A 13,788-nucleotide genomic window follows, 5' to 3' on the forward strand; every position below is an offset into this window, starting at 1 on the left:
CACATTATAACTTTAGTTGCTTTACAAGAGACAAAACTGTTTACACCACATCTTCAAGTTATATATGTTTAATAAATGTTTGTGAGTTCTGTATTGGAACTCAATCTATACTGTCATAAATTAATCTCATGACAATATAGTTTGTTAAAATTAACAGCACAATGGATTACTATTGCAGTTAAGTATAACATGCAATATAGAAATGTATTGCATGCTTTATACTTGCTCCTTGAAGGAGTACTAGATATTTACATTTTTTGGTGATTAACTTCTTTAGTCTTTTTCTCTGCCTATGAGCTGCATGCTTCCATTTTTTCTGTTGTCAAATTTATCTGTATGAATCTGAAAATGTAGTTAAGGGTCCAGCAGTGTGAAGACATCTCTCTTCTGTCACATGTTGTAAAAAACTCCCATAGAGTAGAAAGATGCCAGATCAATTTTCATTAGACTTGGAAAAGCTCTGACAGCAGCAGAGACCACTGGTAACACTTGCAACTATGGTTATTCCAAGCAACTCCAGTATCATTCTTTGAGGACCTCCCTGTCAATCTCTCTCTCTGTCAGAATAATTTAATAACTGAGGTTAAGGTTTCCCAAGGAGCCCAAGGAAGTCAAGGGATCTGACTTTTAATGAATTTCAGAGGGATTTAGGGCTCAAATTTAATTTTCTTTGGAAACACAAAAACAAGTAACTTGCTTGTGGTAAACTGATTGAAAGCTGTGATAGTCTGCAGATTGTGTACACAAATGTAATCTTCCAGTTGAATCTTCCTAATTAAATAACCAAAACCATGTTCCCTGTGAGAAGGGATGCAAATGGACAGAGATACTAGAAGAAAAAGGTCACTGAATCACTTGAGTAAGCAAAATCCAAGTAATGAAATATATTTTATTTTCATTGGTACTTAATACCTTATTTCCTAAACCTGGCTGAGAAGTTTCTATGTGTTCAGGCGTCAGTGCCAGCTCCTGTTTTTCTCGGGCATTCTTGCTTTTTGGTGCTCTTGGAGTCAGCTGGGCAGAGAGGGATGCCCCAGGGTGGCTCAGAACAGCCTTGGAGGTGCCCTGGCTGCCGCAAGGGGTACTGAGGTCACCTGTTCTGGGGCTACCTCTGCTAAATGCTCAACTGATACACTGGTAAAATACATAAAGGGCATGGGGTCAGCTCTGGTCCTTCCCTTATCTGGGTAAGGAAATGTCTTGAGGCAGTATGGCCAGGAAGGAAAGGTGAAGAGGTTTCTTGTCTCTTGGCATCCTTCTTTGCAAAGGATGATGTCTGTTTCTGCAAGTTCTACTGTGTTAGAAACAAAAAGAGAACTTGTGGGATAATTTAATGCTTTATTGGGCCAGAAAGGACTGTTCATTTACTCTGACATCTGTGTTGAATCGGATTTCATTATAGTGTTATCCTTATGCAAAGCTCTATTTATATAAAACCATTTAGCTTAAAATGAACCACTCACAGTTACAGAGAGTCTGCCACATCTCTAGGAATATAATATAGTTAATTATCCTGTTAAAAAAGTTACTGCTATGAAAGTGTGCCTAAAGTTGGCTGAAAGTCATTTGTATGTAGCCTCTAGCCACCACATTTTCCATGTCTGTCTCCTAAATGTGAAAGCATCTTATACTATTGGAGAATAATAATATGTTTAGTAATCTGCTAATCTAAGTAGTTGAGAAACAAACCTGTCATGCCTAATTCTACTCACAGAGAGAAAGAAACAGAATGCACAGTCTTTATTTAAAACAATTGCAGACTTAATAAAAGGTTATTGGCCAATTTTCCCCAAAACATGTCAGCTGAATAATTAAATTACCTAATCAGTGAAAGTAATTGTAGTTGATTTTAAATTTTTTAGTTTTTATAAATCAATCACCTATGATGTTTTGAAATATCTTGGAAGGATCCCTGTAATATAAATAATCTTCTCTTGGAAATGCTAACACTGAAAGTTAGTAATACTCATACATTTTATTAATATATTAAAACATCTTACTGTGACTGGGAGTGTGTTGCAAATGGAGCCCTAAATCCCTGTGACAATTTATATATTAAAAAGACAAATGTAATTATAATATTACCATTAAGGAGAACCTTTTGTACGGGTAATTACTTCTTCAGTGCCACAGTTGGTATTTAACCTATGCCATTTAGTAGCACTGATAAAGATGTTCTGATGGTTTTGCTCTGGCAAATTATGATTCAATTAAATCTCTTTTTTTTTAATATATTGATTTAATATTTTTTTATGTAGAAATGAAGATTTATTTTTATAAGATTGAAATATTTAACTTACATTGCATTATTTTGACCTTTATGTAGGAATACAGATTAGCAAAATCAAGTTATATTTACTCAACATACATAGATCAAACCAAACCAAACCATATTTTGTTTCTTCTTTAATTCAAGGTATTAAATGCCAGGAATCTTTTAGTTCAGCAAATCCAAGTCAGGGCCCAGAAACTCACAGAGAAGCTCACAGAGGTTCTGGTATTTGATGTTGCCACAGAGATGTATGGAAGTTTCTTCTGCTTTGCTGATACTAAGGCCATGTGATCAGCGTTGTCATGGCCTGGGTTCCCTGCAAGACCTGTTCTTTAGATAATATGCATCTAAGATCTAAGACCCGTCTATCTAGACATGGCTGTCAAAGAACTGCCTAAGCACTGTTTCTTTTTAGGTGGTTTTACTTCTCCTGCCCTAATTCTATTAGAAGTTATGATTAGAGCCATTAAGAACGTTTTGCTGTTGCATCAAAACCAAAAGCTTTGTGGTTGTGGGCAGTGGTGGAGAAGACAGGGAAAGCCTGTTGTTCTCATCATCCATCTGTTGTTGATAAGGAGACTGTGCTTAAATGGTGAAGAAAGTTATTTTGGTGCTGCAGCAAAAGACTGTGCTGCCTCCAAGCAGAACATGGAGTTCAATGAATTCTCATGTCTATTGTATGATCCCTCTTTGGACATGCAGAGAAGGAGAGACCCCTACCCAGAACTCAAAGCTCAGGTGTTTTCCAGAAACAAACATTTCAGCCTAATTCCAATTTCATGAAGATGCCCAAACAATGTTTGTTTCTGTGAGAATAAAGAAATTTTGAAACTTTGGAGGTTTTCGTAAACTGGTAGTGTTGTCCTATAGCCAAAATAAATAGCCTCCGCTCTTATATTTATATATAGTATATATTTGTATTATATATATTTATAACCATTACACATGGATGGAAATGTTTTGCAGACTCTTTGACCTATAGTAGTATTTTCAACATGGTTTCAGATATGGCTATGCAGCTCTATTTCACTTTACCAATTATTATTTAATTTTTTTTTAATTAAGGATATTGCAGCTTTCAGCCTTTTTGAATGTAGAAAAATAACTTCTTTAGCAACACAATAGATGTTAAGAAAACTAACACGGTCATCCGCAAATTACTGGAATAATGTGCTTTTGCTTACAGGCAGATTTTCTGTCAGATATGAGTAATGAACTGTAATTCCTGTTGTTTCAGTTGAAAGATGAAAATGTAAGTGTAATTTACAAAGAAAACAAGAAGAAATGCTATTTGGCTTGCCCTTCTTTGCAGTCTATTAGGGAGAGGTAGTCAAGGGAAAAACAATCACCAACATTTTCAATAATTAACCCGTACCTCCTAGGCAGAAACCAATTTTTGAAAGGAAATTAATTCTGAGAGAACATGATTGAAATAATTTCCCTCTCTACTTTGTTCTGTTGTCTTGCTGGTGGCACAAAGGAAAAGTGAATACTTACAGAAATTCTTTGACTATCAAAACCTAACTTTCCCTTTCAGTAGATATTTGGTCTGTCTCTGTTTCTTCCTCACAGTTTTTTTCCTAGGCACAAATGATCTGGTTTTGGATAATGATGAAGTATGCAAAATGTGTGTCAAATCTGCCTCTGAAAATGAGATATTTATGTGTGCCATTACTTGGTTTGTGCACAATAGCCAGTAAAGCCCAGATATTTAATGTACATAGACTTTGCTAAGGAATTGATACTCACTCCTGGTTCTTCCCATGGTGCGTGATGGCAGACTCTAACATCTGGTCCTGTGCCTGGTAAATCTCACCAGGCTCTTCTCTGCTTTTCCTCCAACAGTGAGTGCATTCTCCCAGCTCAAAGGAACAAGAGGACCTGAACAATATATTCTTGTCTCCTTTTGCCTGAACGTGATCTAAAACTAGGACAGATACAAATATTCTGAAATACTCTTCTGGCTAGTTCTGCTGGTCTTGTAGCTATGGACCTGGGTTTTCTCAGTGAACTTTTAAATTCACTGGATTTAAAATTACTTCAGACTCTTTATTTCATTTGCTTATTTGTGATCTACCCGGTGAGGTCTGCCTGCAGGCCAAATTCTAGCTTTCACAGCTTGATATTTTTCAGTTATGATAACCTAAAGTAAAGGGGATGAGATGCAAATGAACAACACAGCCTCACTCTAGTTTAGTTAGAAGTAATACTAAAGAAATGAGAATTACTTTTAAGAAGTTGGGATCAACAGAGTCTATAAGCACGTGCCTGGGGATAGTCCCTAATGAAAATTAAATGTGTATGTGTAGCCTCAACTGCCAAACCATTAAAAAAAACAAAGCCAAGCAATTAAAAGGCAGAGATATTCCCATTTGACATGACTTAATGGAAAGAATGACTTGTGAGTAAGAGGCTGCTACAGTATCTCTTCAAGACAGCCAACAGCTTCAGTGTCCTCTTATTAGGAACATCACTGAGTAATAGGACAGAAGTGCCAAATCTTGCCTGCCTCATGAGAGTAGCCCCACTGACTTAAAGGATCCTGCTAATGTGCATGATAAATTCACTACTGTGGATTTAGCTTTCATTGTTTGAATGAATGGGAAGTAGGACAGTGAAATTATCTAACTAGTTGTTTCTTGGATTTGGGATGGTAAAGGCTTTTAAAATAATTTGGAGTAATAGTTTGCTTAGGGTTTAGGTTAGTAGTTATATACAGAAGGTCATTTTCTGTATGGAAATGAACATTGCTTTTATGACATTTAACTGAAGGTAACTTTGGGATGCTGACAGATCAAGAATTCAGAAGGAACCGAGGAGTCACTCAGTAGGTATTTACATGAATGGTCAATGTCTTTGCCTAGTTCCCTTAGTTAAAGGTATTCACAAAAGAAAACATCTTTAAGAAACATGCTCTTCTGAAAAGTCAGGATTTAGGAACTCACAGATAGTGACCCTTTTGAGATAGTTAAGTTGTTTTATGTTTATAATGCAACATACTAAGCTTGAAAAACCTGAAGGTAAGATGTGGAGCTTTTTTGATAACTGATTTCCGGAAAAAATAACCAATAGCAAAGTTTTGCCTTTTGGTGCATCTTTGGACATTCTCACTGCGTTCAGCACAAATAGCGTGTGCATCTGTCTGACAGCTAAATTTCAATAACCGCGCATTTCCAAATCAAATCAAAATTCCCTACATGTGGAAAAACACCTTGAAGGTTTAAGAAAGACAGTTTTGATTGCTCTCTTATTCATGCATTTAAGTAGTTGTTGACACTTCTGTTTTAAAAAAAAAATCTGTTTAGGGAACCAGTGCCTCTTAGTCCATGGAAAGAATCTCAGAGCATCTTTGTTTTCTGTTGTAGGTCCTGATCATGCAAGTATAGACAAGTTTATTTTTGATTGTGTGAACCATTCACATCAGTGGGGACTTTCCATAGGCTTGAAGTCGGTTATAGCTGTATGTGCTTTTAGAATACCATCACCAGAAGGTTCTTGCCTTAGAATTGGTTTAAGAACTGATAAAGCTGATAAAGCCTGATTTGCTTAATTATCCAGTCTAAGAAATTCCTCATGCAAGGTGTCTAAATTCAGTTAACCACGCTGATATAGAAACTGCACACAGAAATTGCAGCTATTTTCACTAAACTCTAACAGCAGATGTGTCTTTCTTTTCATATTTGCCTACTAACCACAAGTCATGCTTGGTAACATTATCAGCAAATGTTTATTTATAGGTGAATATAAAGAGAGAAAAGATAGGTTTTGAAGAAAAGACCCAAGTAGTATTTGCTTCCAAACAAGACTAAAGAATGGGACAGTTTCCAGTTGCCCCTTGGGTTTCTACTTCCACAGTTCTCAGGTTTTAGGAATAAAGAAATAAAGACTCCCTTTTAAGCACTGGGGTAGTTTTTCTTGGGGCATTTTTTTCTTAAGAGAAGTATCTCTAAGGCCGAAATAACACGGTACAAGTGCAAGCCTTTCTTCTTTGATTTCAGATTCAGATTTTGGATTGGATGCACACACCTGTTGATAGTGTAACCTAAAGACAAGTGCCAAGTCTGTGAAATTTTGATTTAAGATGAATTGATTTGTAGGCACCGTGACTCCACAGCAAAGCAAGTGACTTGGAGCAGCGTTGCAGTGACAGTGTATGTGAGAAGTACACTTTCGGATAGGCAGCCTATTTACCTTGTTTTGTTTGGGCTTGTTTTCCTCCTTTATTTGGTGATGTTAGAATTCGGTCCTGTGAAAATGGTTGTAGTGTTTTAGAATATAACCACAAATGGAGAATACAAAGCCTAAAGCAGTTTAGCTGTTTAAGCCAGGGAATGATATCTGTTTTGACACAAATGATATCTCAGTAATAAATATCTAAGAGAAAAGTAAAAATGTAATGCTTTTCATCTGGCATTGGCAAGTCACTGGACCTATTTGTATTTAATTTAACTTTCAGCATTTTTTAATGGAGTGGTAAGCTGGACCATTCAGTTTGCATGGTAGGCATGTAAAATTTTGCTTTGATTATGCTTCTCTATAAATTTGTCTCCAAGATCTGTAGAATCTGCCTGTGAAAATAGTGACAAATATATTATATACAAAGATCAAGGGAGGCTACTGGAGTAGTTTTGTTGCTCTATCTATTGTTTGGAGTGGAGCACTGGATCTGAGAGACTTCTAAAGTCATGGCAACGCTAATAAATTTTGAAAGGAAATGATTTAAAGATTTGATCTGTACATTGTTATCTGAACTGCAATAATGCTCAAAGCATTGTTTTTTCCTGAGCAAATAACCACATTAAAGAAAAAATCCTAAAGCATGTATAGATAGTCTTGGTTGTGTGTTCATGAAGAAAAGAAGGAAGTGAACTGACTTCCTGACTTAAAAGCTTTTGAGAAGTCTGCTTGGCTTCTGCTCACAAGTCCTCTCAGTTTTGTGTCCTCAGGCTTAAAAGAGTGGTTAAACCTTATGTTGTTTTGGGTAGCTTCTGTGTGGGTGAATACGCCCTTATGAATGGGAGCAGTGTTTCTGTGGAAGCTGCTTTATGCTTGTCCCTTGCTACCTCATCATGGTGCTGGGACATGAGAGGAATAGGGGAGAGCTGAGACATATTCCCCATTGAAACCTCTGCCTTCCAGCTTTGTCCTCTGTGGAAATTAAAACCTGCTCTGTACCCTAGAGAAATATCCCACTGCTTATTCTCCAGTAACACCATAGCTCAGCTTTCCAAGGAGATGTGCTGCCAGCAGGACTAGGGAGGATGCTCAGGTACCATAGCATGGTGATGATTCTTTTGCTTGCAAAATCCCAGGTGGTAACCCCATGACTATCTTTTTTTTTTTTTCTGTAGTCTCCTACATTTTCTGACACAGAGAGACACAGTCAGATTTATATAAGTTTCATCTTGCCATGTCTGGTAAAGCTCACACCTCAAGTTATAGACAGGTAACCTATAAACATGGGACTTTTCTTGCAAATTCACATGGATGTTTTCAGTTATTCTCCCTTGTGCTGTTCTTTCAGGATGATGAGTGTTGTTCAGCAGATGGGACACCGGGTTATTGCTTCGATGAAGTAAATTATACTCCTGGACTTCCCACTCTACTCCATGATTGTGGGGGATTCATTTTATCTTTTGTATCTCTTTCCCAATCAATACCCTATGCTAATGACAGTTAAGTTTTTGGAGTAAAAATTTGAAATCTACGGGTGCAAAAAGACTATGTTTCTATGTCACTAAAAAGTATCCTGCAAAATCTACTAAAATCGCCATACTATCCTGACAGGAAAAAACATGCATAAATACATATATGTGTGTGTGTGTGTGTGTGTGTCTGTCTGTAAAACCTCCAGAGTGCACACTGTAGCTTTTGCAGGATTTTACAAATTCTGAACTTTCATTGTAAATAGAATAAAGGTCAAATTCTGCTTGCCTTACACATGTATGAAGTGAACAGTTGTACTATGGTGAGGTGCTGCCAAGATTTGAACAATGGGGTCTTTCAGAAATGTTCTTCCTTATCCAGTGATAAATTCTGTGTGGTGACATATGTGTGCACACAGAGGAGATGAGAGGGACTGAGCAATATATGTCTTTGTTTTTACATTTTAAATGAAAGTGGTTTTTTTTAGAACCCAGAAGCCAGACAGCCTGTTGTAGCCCACTAATGTTGTGTACTTTCTGTTCATCTAGGCACAGTATGATGTTTGCAACTTTAACTGGTACTAGCATTACTAATATAAAAAGGCACAGTTGGAGCATTAACATTGTATGCTTTTGAGGATGCCATAGGGACATATGTTACATATTCCCATATGTAAAATGTATTGAAGTTGTCATTTGGTGTGATTAAAGGAGGAAAAGGACATTAAAAGTATTTTTGTGACCTCTGTCTCAGTATATTTTTATAGTGTGGGTAGATTACAAAAATAAAATCTTTGGCAACAAAGTTATTTCATGCATGTGATGTGAACATGAATTTTTGGACCCCTAGAGGATTCAGTCCATCTCACTGTAGTCATAGAGACTTTGCTGGAATTGTGTCTATGTAAAACTTTCTTCTGTTGAAGAAGAATCTCCTATGAATAGAAGAAATAGACAATATCATTTTGTCAAATGTTGTCAAAATGACAGCATTCATTGCAACTTGTCCCAGCATAAAATTTTTCAGTGGAAAAGAATGACATTGCTTAAATCTTATTTCATTTTGGTAGGTAAATTCCATGTGTAATTCAGTTACTGTTTCTTTGACTCCCTTTCTCTCTCCCATCCAACATCTTCTCTGTGATGGATGTTTGTGGCTAAGCCTGGCTAGCTGTAGCCATCTGCAGTTTCAAAACTAGACAGCCTTGCTAGTGTGTTGTGCCTGAGATAATACTCCATGCTGAGGGCATATTCGGTGAGGTAGAGAAGCTTCTCAGGCACAAAACTTAAAAGGAATTAAAATAACCGTGGCTGGATATCATGGGGGAAAATGGGCACCTAACTAACTGTGTCTGAACCAGGATATTTTTACTTATCTAGTCTATGTCAGAGGTAGAATGATGATCTGAAAGACCTGATTTAGGACGTCTGGGAAAGGCTATTCCTTGTCACCGAAGGGAAGGTGCACCCAGAGGAAAAGGTATGCTTGCTAATGCAAACTCCTCCCCACACTGAGTTCTTCAGAGAAAAGGGAAACTTTAAAGAATCTGCAAGGTCTTTGGTCTTTGAAATGGTCTTGTTTAAATACCATGTAATTTTAGTAGACTAACCTGTGCTTTGGTTTGAAGACTTAAGATCCTACCTCACAGCAGCAGCAAGCTGCAACAGGCTTCTGGGGAAAAACTTTTGCAAGGTCCAGTCTGAGCTGGTTGTGTTGAATGTCATGAGTAGTTCTCAGATGGCTCTAATTCATCTAGGAGTGTGGGTGACTTGCAGATGCTTTTTCCTAGAGAGACCCACATTTCCAGAGAAATGTACTCAGGGACTTGCCAGCATTGAACATGCATGGCTAATGCAGTAACTCTGAGAGGTACAATTTTTAATTTCAGTGAAAACCAATCAGAAGAGAATCAGATGAGTGTTGTAGCCCATATATCTATATTAACAATAGTTTTCTCATTTTATCTTTCGAAGATTTATTGTTTGGAGTAGAGCTATAACTTGTAGAATGTACATCATCTCTATTTTATCAAGGGAAAGAAGATAGTACTGCTATTTTATAGTATAGGTTTTTATGGTTTAAGAAATTTGAAGGCAACTTGCAAATCTAAGCACCAGTCAAAGTTATGGCTAGGAGGGTAAAAGGCAAATCCTCGATTTCCTTAAGTGCAATTTAAAAACTCATCTGGATACTGTGTGGCCTGCTTCTGCATCACAGTACTCCAGCATGTCCCCTGATAAAAATGTTTGTTAATTCTGTTGAAACTTCTCAGCTGTTGAATCAGTGCGACTTCCTAGGTTGGGATCCCAGATCATGGCACTTAGATGGAGGACCAAGAAGAGCTTACTGAAATGACAGGTAGTAGGCTGAAAGGAAGGTGCTCCTATGTCATCCTCATGTTTCAGAACGTTTTTCATCCAGAAGCTGGACACCTTCTACTGACCTAAGTGGAAGAAATTTTGGAACAGTTCTCCTCAGAATTTTTTATATGTGAAGTGGGTTCAGTTTTGATGATGTCCTGATTGAATCTGTTTCCAGTTTAGTCATCCTGTACTCTTGGCGTCCTGTTTGGGAATCAGGAACCCCTTTATTCCTGGACATTGGGGTGCATAGCTCTGAGGGCTGTGACCAGAATTTCACTCATCCGGGACCCTGGAGCAAGGGTGACTTCTTGGAGATGGCTCTCCCTTCACTTACACAGCAAGGTTTGGAGGTTTAGGGTAGATTTGTTCCAAGTACCTCATTTTGAAATATCAAAATCTTTTACTTGCCATGCTCTATCTTTAGTCCTATTTAGAAGGCCAAATCAGTTTATTGCACTTGGTGTCTGGTTTCTGATAGTGGCCATTACTAGGTGCTGAGGAAGATGCTGCGTAGTGTCTTAAAATGGCAATCGTAGAACTTGTGTGCTCACAGGTTTCCTCCTGCCCTGGACCAGGCACGTGGGGGCTCTCTGTTTTCTGAAAGGTCCAGAAAGTTACATGTTGCCTGTAAGTTATATTAAAAAAAATCTTGAAGCCTGAACAGCGCACAGTAACTTTAAAATGCTTCTGAAATGGTTGACATTCCCTCCTTTAACAGAGCACAGTGTGCACTGTTATTTTTATCTTTACAGTGTTTCTGCTGATGGAGAAAAACTGAATACTGAAATGAATGGATTAGGTCTCTCTTTTACTCCCTTTGTGTTTCCTGTGTAAACTTTTTAGAGGCTGGTGTTTGCTGTAGTTGTGTGAATCAATTTTCCAAGTAAACATTTATTGAACAAAATTTATTATAGTGGGTGGAGTTTGGTTTTTTTTTCTCCTCCTCATGATGTGAATTTTGCAAATAACAGTTACTATGGGGTTTATCTAACCACTTACTGCTAAGGAGCAGTCTTACATTGTCTGATGGAGCATTTTAGGCATACAGAGAATTGTTTACAATCAATCCAGAAGGGAACATGGCTGGAATAAATTTAAATAGTGAACACAGTTCTGGAAACCATTATGCAGAAAGGTCTTCAGCAAAATCTAATTATTTGAAATTACAGTTTCAAAAACTGAAAATGTGTTTAAGAAAGGGTAACTTAAAAGTGATAAATCTGTTTAATCAATCTGTAGTCTGGAAGCATTTTTTAGTATAGGCAGTTTACCTTTTGTGGTAGCTTCTGTGATTTTTTTTTCCCCCTGCAATATAGCTGTCAGTTAGCAGCCCCTTTTTACTCGTGAGAATGTTCTCTTTCTTCTTTCTCTTCTTTCAGAACATAAGATGAAAATATACAAGTTATTTAGGTTTAAGCAGGCAGATTTAGTGATTTATTTTTGTTTATTTTGTCCGTGAGATATAATTTACTATATAACTGGTAACGCAGAAACCCAAGCTCTAACAACTCAGTTATGCTTCCTCAGCTGCTGCAGTCTAGGACACAACATGTCTGATTGTGGATGGGACCAAAAAGGATGGAGTCCGCATACTGGACATACTCACATGGAGAGTGACTGGTCCACAGAAACCATGTGGAGATAGATTTTGCGGTGAAGATGATGTTTTCAGAGAGTTAGATAATCAGTTGCTTTTTCATGTGCTACACAGTGGGTCTGCAGCAAGTGGTGTTGTGCAGCTGGGGCTTGGGTTTTGGTCGTACCAGGCATGTGAGTGGATAACAGAGACCCTTACCACCCCTCTTGCCTTTTGTGCTTACAGCTAGGTGGTATGGGAAGCAGGGCAGAAGCATCCTAGAAGGGATGAGTACTGCAGGATGCATTAAGGCAGGAAAGGGATGGAGCAGGGGAATAAGAGAAAAGTCTTTGGAAGTTGGCTATGGTCTTGATGGTGTGGTCAAGGTCATATAAAGTTGTGATAACTGACCTTGGCTTAATTCAAAAATCAGTTTGGGATTTGCAGAAGTAGAAGAGGAAAGGAGTGGAATTGGTAAGATTTAAAGGCAATACATATGACACCCTTTAAATTATCCACCTTTCAAAACCTGGAAATGAGACCAAAATTCCTAAATCTCAGAACTCAGTTCTGCTCAGCAGGAACTGAGTTCTGTCTGCTCCTGCTGGTGTTTTACAGCTATACCTCTACTGGGACATGCAGAAAGATTTCCTGGGTCCCAGGTCCAGTTGTATCTTTGTTTCTTAACTTTTATGTTTTTTCTAAATCTAGTATTAGTCTGATGGTAACTAAGCTGGAATGCTGCACTTTGTTCTTTGGTATCTTACACAATTTTTATCCTTTGCTTTTCTGTTTGCTTACCATTAGTTATATTTTTTCTATTTATGTATTAAATTTTGTTTTGATTCAATGGAAATGTTATCAAATATGAAAAATACTGTCAAAGTCAAGTATGGTTTCCATCCAAAATACTGAGTAATATATATACTTCCATCCATGATTTGACTGAAAAAGTACAGAAAGCAGTAATTTTCTTATCAATGTTACTTATGTAGAAGTTGCTGCCTTTGAAGATTGCAAAAAAGGCCTTTGCAAGTTTTGGGGTATGAAACTCCCTGCTTTAAGGGCATCTTTTACTTTTGGATTGTGTGGCTAAATAACTAATGAAACATTATTTTATTGACATATGACTCTGAACTTTTATTTCCTCAGCTATCATGTACGTAATGGGAGCACTTGGTCCTGCAGCTGGATACTTACTAGGAGGACTTCTTATTGGTTTCTATGTTGATCCTAGGACAACTGTTTATATTGACCAGAGTGATCCCCGATTCATTGGAAACTGGTAAGGGTCAACCATTTTTCAAAACAGTAATACTCTCTGAATTGCTGGTAGGAAAATGAGACAGGTTGGGCAATCACATCCCTTGAGGGCTACTTTAAGTTTGTAGAAGGAGGCCAAGGAAGAGGAGGTTTCTGTTGAGTACTACACAATAGCCTCTGACAGAGAGGGAAACACTTTCTCAGAAGCGCATGGGCAGGTTGGGTGGAAAACCTGCTGGTTTTGGCTGCTCCAGGACTGGCTCTGAGCACTGTAGGTGCTGACTGACAGCATTTGGTACAGGGGTGGCAGGACAGAATAGCTGTGTTGCAGGAGGCCATCAAGGATCGCTGGTGCCCAGGGCCGAGCCCTTCCTGGTGAAAGGTGGGTTAATCCCTTCTTTGGTTTTCCAAAGCAGGCAGCATAAAACACTGAGCTCTGCTGCCCGGATGAGAAATGGTAGACTTCATTTACCCTGGTCTAGTAGAAGGAGATAGAATGGGGTCAGAACATGGCCTTTCCAGTCTTGTTTCTCAGGGTGATGGCTCATGTTTAGGCTGCAGATGATGAAAAACGTCACATAATTCTCTAGTTAATAGTAGGCTTCCAATGGTGCTGAGATGTAATGGCCATAATCATTAGCTGGTTTCTTTGGGCAGCTTTTTGGGCC

The 13,788-nt window shown here is 38.0% G+C and overlaps 1 protein-coding gene across 1 annotated transcript in view; it reads left to right on the forward strand.

Moving 5' to 3' along the window:
* SLCO5A1 (solute carrier organic anion transporter family member 5A1) overlaps positions 1-13,788 on the forward strand; it is an 81,030-nt gene that overhangs the window by 18,324 nt on the left and 48,918 nt on the right. The window contains exon 2 of the mRNA XM_074817658.1: positions 13,010-13,142. Coding sequence (XP_074673759.1) covers positions 13,010-13,142 — 133 coding nt within the window. The remainder of the gene's footprint in view (positions 1-13,009; positions 13,143-13,788) is intronic.

Source organism: Strix aluco, chromosome 1 (assembly GCF_031877795.1).
Source record: "Strix aluco isolate bStrAlu1 chromosome 1, bStrAlu1.hap1, whole genome shotgun sequence".
NCBI lineage: Eukaryota > Metazoa > Chordata > Aves > Strigiformes > Strigidae > Strix > Strix aluco.